This window comes from Bison bison, unplaced genomic scaffold (assembly GCF_000754665.1).
Source record: "Bison bison bison isolate TAMUID 2011002044 unplaced genomic scaffold, Bison_UMD1.0 scf7180017864331, whole genome shotgun sequence".
NCBI classification, from domain to species: domain Eukaryota; kingdom Metazoa; phylum Chordata; class Mammalia; order Artiodactyla; family Bovidae; genus Bison; species Bison bison.
The window spans coordinates 9,760,621-9,781,017 of record NW_011494903.1 but is presented as its reverse complement, the minus strand read 5'-3'; the positions used below and the strand labels follow the sequence as shown (position 1 = coordinate 9,781,017).

General features: G+C 45.7%; 1 protein-coding gene across 1 annotated transcript in view; it reads right to left on the bottom strand.

Moving 5' to 3' along the window:
- The window catches only part of MTMR12 (myotubularin related protein 12), a 53,612-nt gene that overhangs the window by 14,566 nt on the left and 18,649 nt on the right, over positions 1–20,397 (bottom strand). Inside the window, exons 5-10 of the mRNA XM_010853839.1 lie at positions 19,946–20,076; positions 18,096–18,189; positions 14,331–14,460; positions 7,017–7,092; positions 2,379–2,485; positions 1,613–1,737 (exon numbers count right to left, since the gene is read on the bottom strand). Of these exons, the coding sequence (XP_010852141.1) occupies positions 1,613–1,737; positions 2,379–2,485; positions 7,017–7,092; positions 14,331–14,460; positions 18,096–18,189; positions 19,946–20,076 (663 nt within the window). The remainder of the gene's footprint in view (positions 1–1,612; positions 1,738–2,378; positions 2,486–7,016; positions 7,093–14,330; positions 14,461–18,095; positions 18,190–19,945; positions 20,077–20,397) is intronic.

Sequence of the window (20,397 nt, the reverse complement as noted above, 5' to 3'; positions counted from 1 at the left end):
ATGGTGACAAAAGAAGTGGAGTACCACAGTCCTGGATCAACCAGCACAATTTCTTACTTCTCCTCCACGTGCCTGCTTTTTGCCAGTGTGTTCCAGTTAGAGGTGTACACTGGTTTCCCTTGGTGTCACAGTCATCTTTGTCTCCAATGCCTGGCATAGCTGGTGTGTATAATGGAAATGCAATACATGTTGGCTGAATGACTGAGTAAATCCTAAGTCAGACCACTAGGCTAAAAACGAAAAGCTGGGAAACGCAATAAGCGTGACAAACATCAGAGGGTAAACACGCACTCAAGAGTAAAGAGAGAGGGGGACATCTGTGTGTCAATGGCTGAATCATGTGATGTATGGCAGAAACTAACACAATATTGTAAAGCAATTATCCTTCAAGCAAAAATAAATACATTTGAAAAAAAGAGTGAAGAGAAGGGACTTCCCTGGTGGTCCAGTGGCTAAGACTCATCTTTCCCAATGAAGGGGGCCTGGGTTCAATCCCTAGTCAGGGAACTAGATCCCATATGTTGCAACTACAGAGTCTACATGCCTCAATTAAGAGTTTGCATGCCACAACTAAAGATTTCACATGCTACAAAGAACATCGGAGATCCTATGTGCTGCAACTAAGATCCAGTGCAGTTAAGCTAAGTCACTTCAGTCATGTCCAACTCTGTGTGACCCCATAGATGGCAGCCCACCAGGCTCCCCCGTCCCTGGGATTCTCCAGGCAAGAACACTGGAGTGGGTTGCCATTTCCTTCTCCAATGCAGGAAAGTGAAAAGTGAAAGTGAACTCGCTCAGTTGTGTCCAACTCTTAGCGACCCCATACATAAATTATTGAATAAAATATCTTTAAAAAAAAAAGAGTGAAGAGAATAGGGAATTCCCTGGCAGTACAGTGGTTAGGATTCACTGCTTTCACTGCTGAGGGCCTGGGTGAAAAGAATCAACAGGTGACCGACCTTGATTAAATCTGATCCAAGGTCTGAACACTTCACACTGGGCAGCCTGGGCAGGGAAGGAGGAGTGGCAAGGATGGACATATTTAATTTTCTACTTTGTACATTTCTGATTAACTGGAGTTTTTTACACTGTATATTTTTACACTGGAGATCCAGGACTGTGGTTCTCCACTTCTTTTGTCACCATCCAGTGTAATATACATTACACTGTAATATATGCTGAATCAGAAAAATAAAATAAAATACTTCCACTCAGTGGAGGAAGAGTCCATTCAGTAAGTGACTAAGAAAAACAAACAGATCATCGACCTTACAAAACAGCGGGGAATACAGGTACTGCATAGTTCCACAACTTCTAAAGGAAGAAGCCCAACGCTCACTACTAAAAACGAAAGGAAGGAAGAGAGGAGAAGGGTGGCTCTGTGTTCATTGCTCTGAGAAGGGGCAATGGGACAAGAGCCCAGGGGAAAATGATGGGAGGAAATGTGGCAAGGGCCACCAGCCTCGTGGTAACCAGCCCCTCCGTTCTGTGACTCCCACCCCCATAGCCGTGTCCGACCCAAGGAACCCAGGGACAAGCACCGCCTTTCACCCGAGCCATGGAGCACGTCTTTTTCCAGGTGACAGCGGGTTTGGCTCAGAGTTCTTCTCACCTATCAGAAACAGCTGTTTGAACTTAGAGTATGCCATCTGGATTTCCTGCAGGGACAGGAAGTTGCTTGAGAGGTCTTCAGTTTTAGCAGTCTCATAGGGGGGCCTGTGGACGGTCCTGTAAATCCTAGGTATCAGGAAGGAACGAGACATTAGAAGAACAGGCCTGAGTCAGAAAGTTTCTCCCGAGTACTTCCTAGGCGCCAGGATCTGTGTGCAGAGCTCCCAGAGCCTCCTCCCCAGTGAGGTAACTGCTGCCCAGCGGCAACTCCTGGTCAGCCGGGGCCGGGAACTCAGGGACAAGCAGCAGAGCCACCACATCTATAAACTGAAAGAGCCAGGATGTGAACCAAGGCAATTTAACTCCTAAGTCCACTCCTTTTCTTGTTTTTAAATTCATCTACTTTAGGGGTGAATAAAAACATTTAACTTTTTTATTCTGAAAATTTTCAAACATGCCAGAACAGAACAGCACAGTGACATCTATACCTTGACCCAAATTTGACAACCGTCAATATTAAAGCTATCAGACTACTTCCCCCTAAACGCTTTGGCCGTGTGTCTCTCAATACAATACAGTTGATGCACTTCAGGACCATGTCATCCCAACTCTTTTCAAATTAAAAACGACCTCGCTGAGCTGTATTCCCAGCACTCAGGCTTTATCAGTAGGTAAACTGAAATGGACTTACTCCCGAGAACTGTTCCCAGCTTCCCGGAAAACAACCGAGCCAACTAAACGATAACAAGATGCCCAATAGTGCTGACCTATCCGAGAAGTTCTTCTGGATCTGCGACATGCTGTCATCTTGTTCTTTGGGCAGGGCCGACATTTTCAAGAGGGCAGATCCGTTGTGGCAGGACCAACACCATATCTGCAGAGAGAAGGAAGGTTTTCCAGACATGATGTAAACCACCTTGCAGAGGACAGGTAAGCTTAGCCATGAAATTCATACAGGGAAATTATACCTTTAATACGAAAGACCTGAATATAGTCAACTCTGTTATGCCAAGGAATCAATGTGTTATACTCACAACAAAAAAGACTGATTTAGTCTTACAACCACCACCACCACCTCAAGTCTAAGTAGTCACATTCACACTCACTGATGGTCTAACAAATACCTTATGACTTGGCTTTAGTGCTGGGAACCTGGAGGATGATGATAAAATCATTATCATCATTACTGTTACTGTTATTATTATTATAATAGAGGCTATTATTACTATAATCATAGAGGTTATCACTGGGGTAAAGCTATTTCAGGATTTTACATGAATTAAGTCATTTGATTCTCACAACCACACTCAGACAGGTTAGAGTACTAGCCCCAATAACAACAAGAAATAGGGCTGGAGAGACTGAGAAACATCCCCAAGTTGCACACCGTAGAGCAATGACTCTGAAGGCCCTACTCCACCGGGATGGTCAAAAGCGGGCAGCTCCCATCATTACACAAACTTCAAACTAGGAAAAATGGACAGCTGCTTATTCAACATACACTGATAAGAGACTTGCACAGGAAGACACTGAATTTGGTTGTGAGAGGCTAGAAAGAAGGCTGCAATACTTTGCCTACCTTCAAAGAGCTTTATACTCCAAAAAGGGAAATAAATTTGCAAATCTAATAGGAAGTAGAATGTGGTAAACCACAGGAGAAGGGAATTTCAATGAACAACAAAGGGTGGGCAACAGAGGAAGAAATCATGTGACTGCCCTTAAGTGATAGAGTCAAGCGTTTTAAGCATTTTTCAGGGGGAGTTTCATTTGTTTGTTCTGTTGTACAGGACAAGGAGATTAGATGTGATTTGGGGGCAAAGTAATGTAATCTGCCAGTAGAACCTGAAATGGAGGAGAAGGAAGGCTGGTTGGAGCAGCCTGTGTAAAGGTCTGGTTAAGGGTTTGACAGTGGCTAAAGCCCAGCCCCGCTCTGCTGACCAAGCTTTTGGGCCCAAGGTCAAAGGTCAACCAAGAGGATTTCAGCTGTCTAGAGGGCATCCTCTCATGAGTCACCTGCAATGTAAATATCAACCATACACGGGAATGCCAGCAGCAGCCTGGGCTGGAGACGAGCACGCAATCCAGCCGATACTCCGCACCACCCTCAGAAAGGGGAACCGGTCTGGGGTTTCAGAGGAAGAGGGTAAATTAGTACAGGGTGTGTTGGGTGTCTAGGGCCCACAGGAACTCTGTGTGGAGAGACTGAGGAGGCACCAAGGTGAGAGGGAGGCGGGCTGCCACTGCAGACACGGGAGCCGACTGCCGGCCATGGAGAGAGAGCTGCTGAGGGACACAGAACTGCCTCACGAGCTTCCAAAGCGAGCGCAGGCCCTGTAAGATGCCGGTGAGGCGGAAGTACTCCAACACAGACAAACCCGAGGTCCCGGCTGCCCTCCTACTCCCCCCTCCAGTGTCACACTGCGCCCTCAGCCCGGGCACTCCCGCCCAGCGGCTCACTCGAGAAAGGGGACCCTCTCAAGCCATGACTGGTGGCAGGTTCTAGGAAGTCACGTGTTCTCATCCTCTTTATCTCCTCTCCCGGGGCAGAAAGAATCTGTTCTTGGTAATAGCCAACCATGGCTCATTTCCCCACTGGGGCTCAACTGTAACCATCTCCTCTCAGCTCAGGCATGGAGGGGACTTACATTCTCTATTTGAAACAGTAAATAGAATGCAAGCAACATTCTTGGTGAGAGAGAAGACTTCTCACAGGAATTCAGCAGAAGACACATGAGTTCCCCTACTATTATCTGTACAATTTCTGTCTGGGAAAGGGCCACAGGTTCTTCGTATGAAGGACTTGACAACAGACAAGAATTAGTTTGATGATCCTGTTTATCTTAAAAAGGGGATAAATCCCCCCATTATTTGCTAAGTCTCCTTTGTTTTTCGTCTTTTTAACTCAAGTATAGCTGATGTACCATATTAAGTAACAGACATACAATAGAGAGAGACAATTTTTAAAGGTTATACTCCATTTATAGTTACTATAAAATTTTGGCTATATTCCCCATGGTGTACAATATATTTAATACTAATATCTTTTATACACTGTGTGATGGAGTGGAATCCAAGCATGGAAGTGTCTGTCTCAGGGAAAAGCACCCATGAGACTGACTTAAGAGCTGAGGTAGGTGCTATCTTCAAGGAACTGAAAGAGTGAATGACAGACAAACTAGGGTGTTCTGACTTTGGTATCTGGCAGACATTCATTTTTAGAAAAAAAAAAAAAAAGCCCAACAACTTTAAGGAAAACATCTGCTCCTTGTTCCTTGGAAGAAAAGCTATGACAAACCTAGACAGCATATTAAAAAGCAGAGACATCACTGCCGACAAAGGTCTGGATAGTCAAAGCTATGGTTTTTCCAGTAGTCATGTATGGATGTGAGAGTTGGACCACAAAGAAGGTTGAGCATCAAAGAACTGATGCTTTCGAACTGTGTGCTAGAGAAGTCTCTTGAGAGTCATTTGGACAGCAAGGAGATCAAACCAGTCAATCCTAAAGGAAGTCAACCCTGAATATTATTGGAAGTACTGATGCTGAAGCTGAAGCTATAATACTTTGGCCACCTGATGTGAAGAGCTCACTCAATGGAAAAGATCCTGATGCTGGGAAAGACTGAGGGCAGCAGGAGAAGGGGGCGCCAGAGGATGAGATGGTTGGATGGCATCACCGACTCAAAGAACTTGAGTTTGAGCAAGCTCTGAGAGATGGCGAAGGACAGGGAAGCCTGGTATGCTGCAGTCCACGCGATCACAGAGTCAGACACGACTAAGTGACTGAACAAGAACAAGGAAAACAACTGACAATTTGTTGCTAGTGATAAAAGCTGTACTTTCAAGCAAAAATTACAATTTTGGAAGACTAGTCTCTGTCTTTTTAGCTGAACAAATTCCCAATGTTCAAAGACTTTTCTAATGAGACAGGAATGATATTAAAAAATGTGATTTGCATCTAAGAAAGCACGTCAATATTTGAACATAACCTAGTGAGTTGTTTTATAAATGACCAATGTATTATGCTTTTAAAATCATGCATGTTTTAAGATCCATTCAGAGTACAAGACAGACCAATGGATTTTAATGCAGTGAATGAAAAGTTCATTGATTATGTTTTCAGATTCTTTATTGCAATTAACCTTTACAAAACCATTTATCAATTTTTTGTGTACCATATTATCTGACAAGGCTATTAAATACTCCTTCCTTTCCTAAATATACATCTATGTGAGGCTGGATTGTCTTCGTACACTTCAACCACACCCAACACAGCACAACAGACTGAATGAAGGAAAGGGGATAAAAGAAGGCAGTTGTCTGTTTTCAAAAACGTACAACAGTACTATCCTGCTTTTTTGTTTTGGACAATATAGTTATTTATCATAGAAATACTTATGTTAACATCTAATGAGTTTACTACTAAAATAAACATTAAACAATTTTCCAGTTTTAGTTTCTAATATGGCAAATATCAACAGATACAATCACATAAACAAAAACTCTTTGAGATTCTCAATGATTTTTCAAGAGTGTAAAGAGTCCTGAAACCAGAGAGTTTGAAAACAGCTGCATGCATTTAGAAATAGGAAAAACTCACATAAAAACCCATATTTCTTATTTCTCCTGAGAAGTCCAAGCAACTGGCAAGATCAGGCCTATGCTCCCTCATGGCACAAACAGGCTGGCACAGACGAGCAGGCAGCCCTTCATGCAGGCAGAGGGTCTCCTTGCCTGCCCAGCCTGCACGCACTGCTGGGGCTGGGACCGCTGCTGAGATACCTCACCTCCCATTACAAGAGTGACCTCTGAGGGGCACCAGCAATGTGCACGGCCCAGCATTTATCTGTGATTCTCATTCTGTACTCAATTCCCTGCAGGCTTGGCAACTCCCAACCACCAATTAGAAACTGAAATAACTGCCAGAGTCTTGCTTTCTTTGATCAGCGACACGTGAAATATGGCTCCCATCCCAGTCTGTTCTGTGAAAACTAAGTAAGTCTCCACGCTGTCTCTGGGCGGGAACTCAGCTATGCCCATTCAGGATTAATGGAGAGGCCGAAAAGGATTTGAAACCCTACAACCCTTGGAGGGGACGGTTCAGCCTCGGAACAATTTAGGTGTTAAATTAGGCTGGCTTTCAACACCAGCTGGGCCTAGAATCCTCCTAAAGCTCTTTAAAGATGTCTCTGCTAAGAGCTCCAGGGCCTCTGGGAAAACTTCAGAACTCTGTCCCCCGGGAGCCTCCTGTCGAAGGGGCTCCTCTGGGGAGTCCCGAAGGTATTTTTAGATTGCTCTCGGGCTGAAAACAAACTGTTTAATACCAAAGCCAAGGGCTTTAAGTAGGATAATCTGCCAGAATGGACCCATGAGTAACCCATGCTTTCAGGGTTTCCAGGTGCACTTACTGGTATGCCACGACCCTGGAAGAACTCTATGTCCTCTTCGAGAAGAGGGGCGGGGACGACAAAGTATGCTGGCAACCTAGAGGAAAGAGATGTCATTGGTTTTAGTACCAGAGTTAATTCATTAAATATGAACGGTCGCCGTCGATGAACACAGGAAGTTGAGCAGACTGTCTTGACATGGACCGTATCTCCCGGTTAAGAACAAGAGCAGATAAACTGTCTCTGTCCAAATCAGTCAGGAATCTGAGTTCAAATCCCAGCTCTGCCTCTGATTCTGTGTAACCCTAGGTAAGTTACCCCACCTCTCTGGGTCTGTTTCCTCATGTATAAAATGAAGGGAATTGGACATCTGATATCTAACAGTATATGAATTCTTTAAAAAATTTTTTTAACTGGAGGAAAATAGTTTTACAACATTCCCTCCCTGTTGAGCTTCCCTCCCTGCCCCCATCCCACCCCTCTAGGTCATCACAGAGCGCCAGGCGGGGCTCCCTGTGTTACACAGCAACCGCTCACTGCTGCTGCCGATGCTAAGTCGCTTCAGTCGTGTCCGACTCTGTGCGACCCCATAGACGGCAGCCCACCGGGCTCCCCCGTCCCTGGGATTCTCCAGGCAAGAACACTGGAGTGGGTTGCCATTTCCTTCTCCAATGTATGAAAGTGAAAAGTGAAAGTGAACTCGCTCAGTCATGTCCGACTCTTAGCGACCCCATGGACTGCAGCCCACCAGGCTCCTCCGTCCATGGGATTTTCCTGGCAAGAGTACTGGAGTGAGGTGCCACTGCCTTCTCCGAACCTCTCACTAGCTACCTATTTTACACGTGGTAATGTACATACGTTGAGGCTTCTTTCTCCATCTGTCCCACTCTCTCCTTCCCCCACTATGTCCATAAGTCCATTCTCTAGACATCTGTGTCTCTATTCCTGCCCTACAAACAGGTTCATCAATACCAATTTTCTGGATTCCTGAGTATAGGAATTCTGAAACTAGGAGGGATCTTTCTCATCATACAGAGACAATATACCTGTGTTGATCTGAGTCAGACTAACATGAAAACCAATAATTATGATGACTACTGCCCAGACATTTTATCAAGTGCTCGGACAACGTTTAACTGCTTACCATGTGTCAGACTGTTCTAATTACTTAACGTGAATTATTCATTTAATCCTCCCACCAACACTATGAGGTATGTGTACCATTATTCATTCCCCAAGAAACACAGCTCTACTCAGGCCCTTCCCGGGTTATACAACTAGTAAGAATTAGTGGAGCTGGAACCGGGCCCCAAGCAGTATGACTTCAGTTTCTAAAGAATAAAATAAATTTAGGTTCTAAAAATAACAAATCTGTTAAGTAGTAGGATGTAGGAGAGTTAGGTTTTTAGAGCTGCAGAGGTCAGAGACATACTGGGACACTATCTCTTCCTCTAATTAGGAGATGTAGGTTTCTATTAAAAAGACCTCCTGAGTTCTACCATTGTGGAGCTATAAATAGCTTTCACTCAAAAAGCTTGAAGGAAGGATGAGAAGGCAGAAGGTGCCTATGGTGTAAAAACTACAATGGCAAACAATCGGATGGTGTTTGTGTGCACACCCCTGCTGCTGCTAAGTCACTTCAGTCGTGTCCGACTCTGTGTGACCCCATAAACGGCAGCCCACCAGGCTCCCCCGTCCCTGGGATTCTCCAGGCAAGAACACTGGAGTGGGTTGCCATTTCCCTCTCCATTGCATGAAAGTGAAAAGTGAAAGTGAAGTCGCTCAGTCATGTCTGACTCTTAGTGACCCCATGGACTGCAGCCCACCAGGCTCCTCCATCCATGGGATTTTCCAGGCAAAAGTACTGGAATGGGGTGCCATTGCCTTCTCCGAGCACACCCCTAGTTTGAAGTAAGTTTCTTAAGTACCAGGTCATGGGAAAGATGGATTTTCCAAGTTGAAGAGATCAGAATTTGAATGGGATCAAGTCATTAGATCTAATCAATTGAAACAACAGTTCAAACGTCATCATGGTGATGTAATCATCAAATCCACACTGTAGGGCAACGATCAGACGAATGGCCTGGTTTCTTCAGGTAAACAAGCAAGAAAAAGGTAACCATGTGAGAGTCTATAGATTATTTGAAAGTTGTGATAATGGTGTTATGTTTATAAAAAGTCCTTAATTCTTAGAGATGTAAAACTGAAGTATTGATGAATGAAATATGATGAGCTCTAGGATTTATTTCAAAATAGTCAGGGCGGGGTGTGGGGGGTAGAGTACATAGAGGCACAGAGACTAGCCATGAGTTAATAACTGTTGAAGTTGGGTGATGAGTAAAAGAAATTCATCAAATTCTCTTTTATACTCTTTGAAATTTTCCATTAAAAAAAACACACACACACAACTCTTAATGGTAATTAAAAAGAACAAAGCTTCCATAATATGTGAGGCAAAATCAGGTTGAGAACTACAGGTTGAGGCTAAGATATTAGCACATGAAACCATTAAAACTTAGAATTATTTGACTTTTTGAGATTCTGAAGCGTTCAGGGTATTTCCTTCAGGTCCGCTTGAGTGGGTGGGCTTCTTCAGGTGCTGTTACTGATGCAAAAACCTCTTCACAGATCAACAGCTTTCAAACTCAAGCTCCCCATTAAAGTCACATGGGAAGACCTAAAAACTCCCAGTGTCCAGGATGCACTCAGAACTACTAAATAGCAGAGAGGTAAAAGATCTCTAGGTGTGCACAGAGGATGAAAGCTGTTGTTCTAAAAGCTCCTGCACAGCAGGTGTGCACAGAGGATAAAAGCTGCTGTTCTAGAAGCTCCTGCACAGCAGGTGTGCACAGAGGATAAAAGCTGCTGTTCTAGAAGCTCCTGCACAGCAGGTGTGCCCACAGGATAAAAGCTGCTGTTCTAGAAGCTCCTGCACAGCAGGTGAGCACAGGGGATGAGGGTGCTTAGAAGGAAGCAGATTCTTCAGCCCTACCTGGACCTCTACAATCAGAAGCTGCGCTTTCACCAGCTCCCAGGAGATGGGGCCGCACAGCCAACCATGAGAAGCATGGCCCTAGATGGCAACTTACAAACAGACCGCTGTTCCCCAACCCTTTCAGGAGACTCACCCGTGGGCTTCATTTATGAGCAGGCTCTCAGCTCCTTCCCCAGAGGCCCATGAGGTGGGGCCACACTGCTTTAAAAATCTACATGCCCTCCTCTACTATGGTGAGGGTGAATATTTTACAATGCTGGTGAACCAGCATTAATTTTTTAATTTTTTTTATTATTTTTTCTTATCAAGTCTTTCACTTGGGGGAAAACGTCAGAACCCAGTGTATTAGCATGTTTACATGCAGTCACTGGGGATTCCCATGTGGCGCTAGTGGTAAAGAACCTGCCTGCCAACACAGGACACATAAAAGATGTGGGTTTGATCCCTGGATCAGGAAGATTCCCTGGAGGAGGAAATGGCAACCCACTCCAGTATTCTTGCCTGGAGAACCTCCATGGACAGAGGAGCCTGGTGGGCTACAGTCCATGGGGTATTAAGGAGTTGGACACGACTGAAGCGACTTAGCATGCAGTCACTGAGAAAAGGGGCTGCACAAATGGGCAGCTCTGCCCTGCTGGGGGGTCTGTGACATCCCCTCCTGTCCCAGTGAACTCGAGGGGGCTCTACGGAGGCTCTGCCATGAGACTGCCAGCGTTTACAAGCAACTCACCCTCCTCCTTGGAGAGTGCTCATTTTGTCATTAGGATGAGTTCTGAAGACAAAGTCAACAGCCTCTCCAAACACGAGCTGACTTCCTCAAGCAAAGTTGTACGATCCTCTCAGGCACCACCTCCAGTAGGGTGAGGGAACCCCCAGAGCAACACCCCCTGGCCAGCAGTCTTCCTTGACTGAGTCAACTTCTTGGCTCCTCTGTGTCACACACTCCCTACAGGGCTGGGGACCTTCTTCTGCCTTCTCAGGGAGGTGGGAAGAGGAAGGCTTTTCAGGAGAAGGCGAAGCAGACACTCCGTTCCTGATTCTTATCCAAGCTGATTGGGGTCCCTCCTCTAACCACTGGGGCTTTTGTTAATTTATTCATTCTGGCCCCTATCTACTGAGTGGGTCTTATGAGTCAGGCACTATACATGGTACTGAGGATAGAAAGATGAATAAAGACAGTGTCCTTGATTCCCCAGAACTGCTGGGCTGCAGAAACAAACATGAACCAAATGGTGATAGGTGCTTGCTGCTGCTGCTGCTGCTGCTAAGTCGCTTCAGTTGTGTCCGACTCTGTGTGACCCCATAGACGTCATGTCCAACTCTGTGTGACCCCACGGACTGCAGCCCATCAGGCTCCTATAGATAAAAATAAATTCCAGACCAGAGGAGTTGCAGGGAGACAGGCATATGTGCAAGGAAAGACCTCACCTAGTCCTGGGAAGACTCCCTGAAAGAGATGCCTGAGCAGAGATCTGATTGACAACGTGGAGGTAACTCACTTGTGCAGCCCGAAGTGAAATGAGACAGGAGACCACACGGGCAAGGCCCACAGGAGGGGTCAGGGGAGCTGGAGGGGTGGTGCATGGAAAGCTGACAGCTAGGCAGGAATCCAGCCACGAAGGGCCTTGGAGGGCCTGTCAGAAGTTTCATCTTCTCTATCATGCACAGTGAGGAGCACTGACGCAGAGGAGAGGACGGTGAGAAGCCTTCTGGATCCACCTGCTCAACCTGCTCCACGGAGCATGGATGCTGGGGCCAGAGTGGCTGGGGGAGACCACGCAGGCAGCTACCACATGTTCCAGGTGCGAACCAAAGCATAGCTTCTCCTGTATCGTTCCAGTGGGGCAGAAAAGGGGGGTGGTGCTGAGTGTGTGTGTTGGGGAGGGGAGCCTAGCTGGGGCAGTTTGGGGGAGTGTGTTTGCACTGAGTGCTCTGAACATCAAACCTTGCTGAGGCTCCATCTTCCCCACTGACCACTAATTAGAACCCCCCACTCCAACCCCGACACACTGCTCTGCTCACCTTCTCTACCTGGTGTGTTTCTGCTGTGCTGACACCTATGCAAACACCAGTGACTTGAATCAGTAGGCGGCAGGATTTTAAAAAACAACTCTGGGAGTGGGGCTGCCTCCTCTCACTGTCAACATCACATTATAAAACATCACCTCCGAGGAGCAGGAGTTTCTGACCTCCTTCTAACTAGCTTTCCCTTTACACGTTTTGTGACTGTAAAGAGAGGAAGAGGGGCAAGAAGGCGTGAGGGGGGTGTGTGTGATCCCACACTTGTCCTGCAGGTCCCGCCCCACTGTCACCCTCAGGTGTGCCGTGACGAGAGGGCTAACCATACAAATGTCTAAGACAAAGTCAAAACAAAACACCAATACAGTGTATTAACACATATACTTGGCATTTAGAAAGATGGTAACGATGACCCTATATGCGAGACCGCAAAAGAGACACAGGTGTAAAGAACAGACTTGGACTCTGTGGGAGAAGGCGAGGGTGGGATGATTTGAGAGAATAGCATTGAAACGTGTATATTATCATATGTGAAATAGATTGCCAGTCTAGGTTCGACGCATGAGACAGGGTGCTCAGGGCTGGTGCACTGGGATGACCCTGAGGGATGGGATGGGAAGGGAGGTGGGAAGGGGGTTCAGGATGGGGAACACATGTACACCCGTGGCTAATTCATGTCAACGTATGGCAAAAACCACTACAATATTGTAAAGTAATTAGCCTCCAATTAAAATAAATAATTAAAAAAAAACTGATCTGCTGACAAGGCCCCTCAGAATCACGAATATAAAATGCTCTAGAAAAATATGGATTTTTGGAAACTGTTAGCAGGGTGTTGAGGAGTGTGTTCCAAAATGATAAGATTCAAGTTTCCAAAAAAAGGGTGACGCAGAGTCATCCTTTAAAAATGTAGGTCAGACCACATCAAACCTCTCTGCTCAAGCTCCTCCGCTCTGCGCTCTAAACTCTGGAAACCGCCCCAGCCATCAGCACCCAGCTGGCCCTCTCCTCCCTGATCGCACCCCCTACTGCTCCAGCCGCTCAGTCCCCTCACTGCTCCTCACAGCACCAGACTCAATCCCACCTCAGGGCCTCTGCCCACGCTGTCCCCTCTGCCTGACGCACCCTCCCACCGACACCTCCAGCACGCCCCAGCCCCTCGCCTGATCTACTTTTCTCTCCATAGCACTCGAAGTGAAAATGAAAGTATTAGTCACTCAGTTGGGTCTGACTCTGTGACCCCACGGACTGTAGCCCTCTGTCCAGGGGATTCTCCAGGCAAGAAAACTGGGGTGGTTTGCCATTCCCTTCTCCAGAAGATCTTCCCTACCCAGGGATCAAACCCAGGTCTCCTACACTGCAGGCAGATTCTTTATCATCTGAGCCACCAGGAAAGCACTTATTACCTTTTAATACACTGTCATTACTCTTAAGGGTTTCTTAAAAAAAGCACAGGATCGATGTGGAGAAAGTGAACCCTCAATTGCTGTGGACAGGAGTGTAAAGTTGGGCAGTGGCTGTGGAAAATAGTCTGGCAGTTCCTCTTAAGGTCAAATGCAGTTACTATATGACTCAGCAATTTCAGCCCTAGCAATACACCTAAGAGAACTGAAAATACGTCCATGTGAAACCTTATACTCATGTTCACAGCAGCATATTCACAACAGCCAAAAAGTGAAAACAATTCAATGTCCCTCAACTGATGAACAGATAAACAAAATACAGCATATCCACACCATGGAATATTATTCAGCAGTAATAAAAGAATGAGATTCTGATATCTGCTATGACATGGATGAGCCGTGATAACACTGTGGTCAGTGAAAGAAGCCAGGCACAAGGGCCACATATTGCACAGCTCCACTTATGTGAACTGCTGAGGACAGGCAAACCTATAGAAACAGGAAGTAGATGAGCGGCAGCCTAGGGCTGGGGCGGGGGGTGGAGAGTGACTACCAAGGGATATGGGGGTTTCTGGGGATGATGACAACGTTCTCCAATCGACCAGGGTGATGGCTGCAGGAGATGCAAGAAACACAGGTTGGATCCCCAGGTCGGGAAGATCCGCTGGAGGAGGGCACGGCAACCCACTCCAGTATTCTTGCCTGGAGGATTCCATGGACAGAGCGGCCTGGTGGGCTACAGTCCACGGGGTCACATGGAGTCGGACACGACTGACTGAGCAGCTGAGCACACACGGCTGCACAACCCTATGAATGTGCTAAAAACCACGATACGCGTCACGGGGATGAACGGGTACGGCACCTGAATTAAATCTCAACGAATCCGTCAAAAAGAAAAGCATGGTGCCGAGAGCTTACCTTTCACAGACTTTATAGCCTTCATTGACACTCACTGCCTTATACTTCATGTTGCCTTTGGTCCGCTCCAGCTCCCGACACCAGTCCTGAAGTGTGTCAAACATTACGGCGTGTTTCTTGGGGTCCGTAGCTAACAACACAAATGGAGAAAGACAGTAAAATCTTGTCATGAAGCCCTGGTGTTTTAATGCTGTGAAAGTGGCTCCTTGGGCCCCAACTTCCTCCACAAAGCCCATTTTTATCCCTGCAGAATGAACTCACGGCTTCATCTTAGCCTTGTTCCTTTCTTTCTGTCATTCACCCAAAATTATGAGCGAGGCTCTGTCTCTTTGTACCAGGGGAAAGGAGCTGTTCTCGTTCCATTCCTTGCAAAAGTAATTTATAGCTCCATTTGCAGTCATCTGACCATGAGATAATTTATATAACATAAAAAGATCCCATGAAGCACTAAAAGACCGGCTTGGCACAAATGCTAAAATAATAAAATATTTTTAGCCCTACCCATGTGTGCATAAGATGGCAAACTCATTTGAACAGCATGTCAGATTCCTGAGTCTAAAGCCTCCTTGCCAAGAAGAGGAGTCCTCAGTGTGACACCTGGCTCCTGAAGGCCACAAAGGAGAGGGCCACGTTGAGGGTTGGGGCCCATAGGCCAAGGGCCACGTCTCGGTGATGGGGACTTCTGCCCCTCACCCTGCCACTCCCTGCAAGGAGGAAGGGCTCAGGAGTGCTGCTCACGCAGCCCAGCAGGTGTGCTGTGGTCCTCCCCACAGCACTGCCTGATGCGGGTGACATGCACCAAAACACCCTTGGGTGGTCACACAGATCAGTTCGTTCCAACCTGTGCACATCTTTAAAAAGCAAGCCTTCTGGGGAAAACAAAGTGTTAAATTAAATGCCCACCTGCTCCTTTTAATAAAACCACATCATAGTACAAAGAGTGATAATACAAACAATGATTTAAGAAAAAACAACAACAGTAATGAAACTTATATAGCACTTAGGATGCCAAGCACTATCTGAGCACCTTTCAAGTAATAACTCAATCCTCACAACCCTACAGGGTAGGCAATATTATTTCCTTCATTCAGACATGGCACAGAAAGGTCAATTAACTTATCCAAGGTCACATAGCTAGACAATGGGAGAACTGGAATTCAAACCTAGGCAGCATAAATTTTCCATAAGGTTAATAGATGCAAATAAACTTCCCCACAGACATAAGTAATACCAATATTCCTATTCAAGCATACTAGGTCATTTTCTTAGCAACACAGGTAAGTTCTTCCCTGAAATGCCACGTCACAAACATTTAGGACCTTTCAGCCAAAGCACATTTGTGAATTATTAAACCTGAGAAAAATGAAAGATGTTCTGATTGCAAAGCACCCATTTCTACAAACCCCTACACAATAAAAAAACTAACTGGTCCACTTGCACCTCTTAGTTATAACCTTTACTTTATCCAAAAAAGGAGGCTGGAAGGAGAAGAAAAGGATGCTGGAATTTGAATAGAAGACAAGATGCTACACAGCCTGGACATTCTGGCACAAAAAAACCTCCATAAGGTAATGAAACTGCCAGGGTCAGTCAAGGTAAGAGTTTTGGCACACAGATCGACACCTGTGGGGGAGCTGGGATACGTCCTGTGCTGGTCCAGACCAAGAGTCAGGATACAAGGGAGAGGCAGAGCTCCTAAAAACAGTACAATCTTCACATGTAGACCCAATAAATGTTCACACAAGTACAGCAATCAACAAAGAGGCTGTATTTTGTACAACTCATACTGCAACGTGCTGTTGTCAGCCAGCGCCCCGCTAATCAGCATGTACACGTACTGCTACTGTGAAAAGACCGTTCACAGACAGGAACTTACTACACGAAGGCGCAAGCTTTAGGCTCAGACTACTAACAGTGCTAAGTACACTTTCATGCCAATGTCATTCTCTGGGCAGAATCTGCCCTGAATAAGCAGTTACACTCTCAATTAACCCTCACTCAATGACTGTACCCTATGGGCTGTGCATTTAACAATCTACAGTCTTCAAAACATTCATGGGAATCATTAACACTACTGTTTTTCCAATGAGAAAACAGAGGCCTCAGGAGTTAAGTGCCATCCCCAGGGTCTACGCTACTTGGCAGCTGGACAAAGATTTGAATTCAGGAGGGACAGACCTGCAAATTCACACCTTTTCTGCAAGATCACCACAGTTCGCCAAATGCAGCCTGCTCTCCCAGGTATCTTCATCTCTGCACACGCCAGTCTCGCTGCCTCAAACACTCCTGAGTGCCTTTCGGATACTCCACAATCTCCACCAGCAGCTCAGGCCCGGCCTTCGCCCTCTGACAGCCCTCCCTCCCCAGCGTGGCCGGTCCCTTCCACCAGAGCACACAACGCTCTGACTGGTTGCTCTTATTTCTTTTTCTGGCTGCACCATGTGGCGTTCAGGATCCTAGTTCCCCGACCAGGGATTAAAGCCGGGCCCCCTGCAGTGGAAGCACAGTGTCCTAACCACTGGACCACCGGGGAACTCCCTGACTCAGTGTTCTTAGAGGGCAGAGATTCAGTCTTGTTCGTATTTCCAGGGTGCCTGACCCATAGCCAGCATTCGAGAAACATTTACCAAGTGAGCAGCTGGTGACAAAGCAACTCTGCATTCCACAGAGCCCGACATGTGCAGGCAGGACATGTCACGTCCCTGAAGAGAGGCTCATGGCACACAGGATCGGTCGACCCCAACTTCATGTTCAGAGTGACGGGCAGATAGGGACATAATGTACAACGTGACGAATAAATTAACACCGCTGTGCGTGTATGTATGGAAGCTCTTAAAGAGAGTAAATCCTAAGGGTTCTCACCACAAGGAAAAAATTTTTCTGTTTCTTTAATATCACGTCTATGTATGATGATGGACGTTCTCTAAAATTACTGTGGGCATCATGTCATGACATATGTAAACCAAGTTGTTATGCTGTGCACCTTAAACTTATACATGCTGTGTCAATTATATCTCAGTAAAACTGGAAGGAAAAAAAAATTAAAATATTAATTTGGAATTAAAAAAAAAAAAGGAATGGGAAGAGCAAGTGAACAGATGGAGGGGAGAGATCCAGAGAAGGATGAAGACAAACATCTGTGGAAACAGTGTACAACACTGGGCATTATTAATAGCTAGTTCAGATGACGACAGTTTCTTACTAAAAAGATTGCTCTCTTTTTCAGGGAACCAAATGGAAAACATTTGGAATTTCAAGTTTTCGAACCAAACTGGTTTTCGGATGTGGTCTCTTCTGTACAAGTGTTCCATTCCCCATCCCCAAATATTTGCTATAAAGCATGTTCTGGCTGTTTAAAAACTTTCTAGAATGCAAAACTTTTTTTTTTTAGGGTCTTATGAAATGAAATCAAGCCTATTAAAGTGGAAAAAAGAACCCAGGGACAGAAAGGGTGATTTTAGACTTGTCTCAATTTTCTTTTTCTATAGTCTCACATTTCCAACGACAATCTATTGATTTTAATCTTTCATAAGAACCCATCAAATAATCCTTCACAAAAAGCAAACAAACCTAAAAGATAAGTTAAAGCAACAAAGATCACGGGAAAGAAACAGAAACCTTTTTTAAAAAAAGAAATTTGAATCAATCACTCAAGTAAGAGGTGACTCACTGCTAGAGAAGATGGGGGAAAAAAACTCATGGATGGGTTTTCTCCCATGAGTTGCAGGTAGGAAGGGTCCTGCCTAACTGCGGATGAAAGCTTACCTGGGCTGTTTCGTGCTGCAGTCGCGTAGGAAAACAGAAACAGTCGTTTAAGCAGTTTAGGGGCCTGGGTATGATGAATTATGCCACTGACAATCTAGAAAGAACCAAGTAATGGATACAGTCATGCTTTTGGCGAGTAAACACTGACAGACAAGACCCAAGTTGTCTAGGTTTTCAGTAATGCCCATGGGCTCCGCTGAGCAACATGCTAACTCTCACTGAGGTCTGTATCTGTGATATTATCTCTTGGAATAATGCCACACAAACAGAATGCTAACTATTTTGTCAGGTTTTTTAAGAGCTTTGAATTTCTAGGGCAATTTTTAAGACATAATCTAATTTATCAAAGACAAAGTGCTAAAAAAAACTTAAGTGCCATATTCAGACACTCCAAAAATCTGACATGTCAAAAATGTAAAGAAAAAGAAAGTGAAGTTGCTCAGTAATGTCTGACTCTTTGCTACCCCATGGACTGTAGCTCGCCAGGTTCCTCTGTCTTTGGAATTCTCCAGGCAAGAACACTGGAGTGTGTTGCCATTTCCTTCTCCAGGGGATACTACCAACCCAGGGATTGAACCCGGGTATCTTGCCCTACAGGCAGACTCCTTACCATCTGAGCCACCAGGGAAGTCTTTCTAAAGATGGAAAGCTGATATCAGATAATAACCAAGACACTGAGCTATTCCAGTCTGTGTTATGGCCTGAAGGATCTTCTTCTAGAAGACAGCCTTCCTTTGGTGGCTCAGACGGTAAGGAGTCTGTCTGCAATGCAGGAGACCCAACTTCAATCCCTGGGTCAAGACGATTCCCTTGGAAAAGGGAATGGCAACCCACTCCAGCATTCTTGCCTGTAAAATCCCATGGACAGAGGAGCCTGGCAGGCTACAGTCTATACAGTAGCAAAAAGTTGGACACGACTGAGTGACTTCACTTTCTTTCTTTCTAGAAGATAAGGAACTCAATCTACCATGCTTTTTGTTTGAAGTTCCAAACAAAAAGTATATTTGGACAGATGATAAAAATCATCATTCAAAGTGAAGTTTCTTGCTTCTCAGGGAATTTTCCATATCTATACCATTTCTTCCTGCTCAGAACAGATACTGGGGTCATGTTTATTATTCTAACCAAACTCCCGCGCTACCTGAAAGAAGATTAAGGGGATATCTAAAAAGAATGTCTAATGACTAACTGTAGCCAAAGCCAACAGATAAACTGGCCTCTCGCTAAAGGTTTCCCCTGATGCATTTACCATGCCAGTGGCAAGTCTGAGACCTTCAATATCTTAAGAGAAACCTTGGAACTTACAATAATCACTGTAACCAGTTCACCCAGTTACACACCTCAATTTGCTGCAGCAACCAGATTAAGTAAGTGACCAAAAGCACAGGCTCATTTGGTGACTCATTTTGCCCATGACCATGTACCTCCACCTCCCTCCACATGCAACCACGACCTTCCAGACGTCAACTCCTTCATTCGGGAGTTGGGAGTCGCTGCTGCTGCTTTTGGAAAGGCTGGCGGGGGGGCGGTAGGGGACTGCTTCTAGCTGCTCCATCCATCTTCCCCTCCCTGACTGCCTTCTGACCCTGGTTTCCCACCTCCTACCCTCTGAAGCCTCTGGGAACAAACATGGTGTGAATCGAAGGACTAAACGTAGCATGTGCCATGACAACACAGTCCTGCTCTACCAAGTTATCTCTCAATTCTAATCAAAGCACATGAGGTTATAACCAATTTCAACTTTACAGAGTGAAAGGCTCCCCTCAACCTTCGCGCAGTGGAAGCAAGAACTGAGTAAGTGGGGAAAACCTGATGGGAAATAAAACCTAAAAACACATGCGACTAGTTACCCTTTTGACTTCCTCTTCTTTTGTGTACCTCAGACAGAAGTGGAATACCCGGAGGTCTTTACAGTGGATGACCAGCTTCTCAGGGTACTTCTTCAGCTGTCCAAAGAGAGTCTTTTTTTTCTCATCAAACACTACAAAACAATGAAATCAACAAGGGAAATAAACAAGGTAGACTGCTAACTTCCAAGGAGGCCTTTCAAAAGTGAGAGGAAGGGCGTCATCTTCTCAGTAACCATTAGCACGGCCCCATCACACCCAGCTGGGGCCTGTCCCACCCAGCAGGCCCCCCGCCCCGTCCCACCCAGTAGGAGCCTGGGACTCTGCAACAGCCAGGGCTCCTCACTCCTCCTGAGGAAGTACAAGACCAAAACGGACCTGCCACTGTCAGCAGAATCAACTTCTGCAGAAAACCCAGCTCTGAAAGCTGAGATTATGAAAGATGGGAGATCATT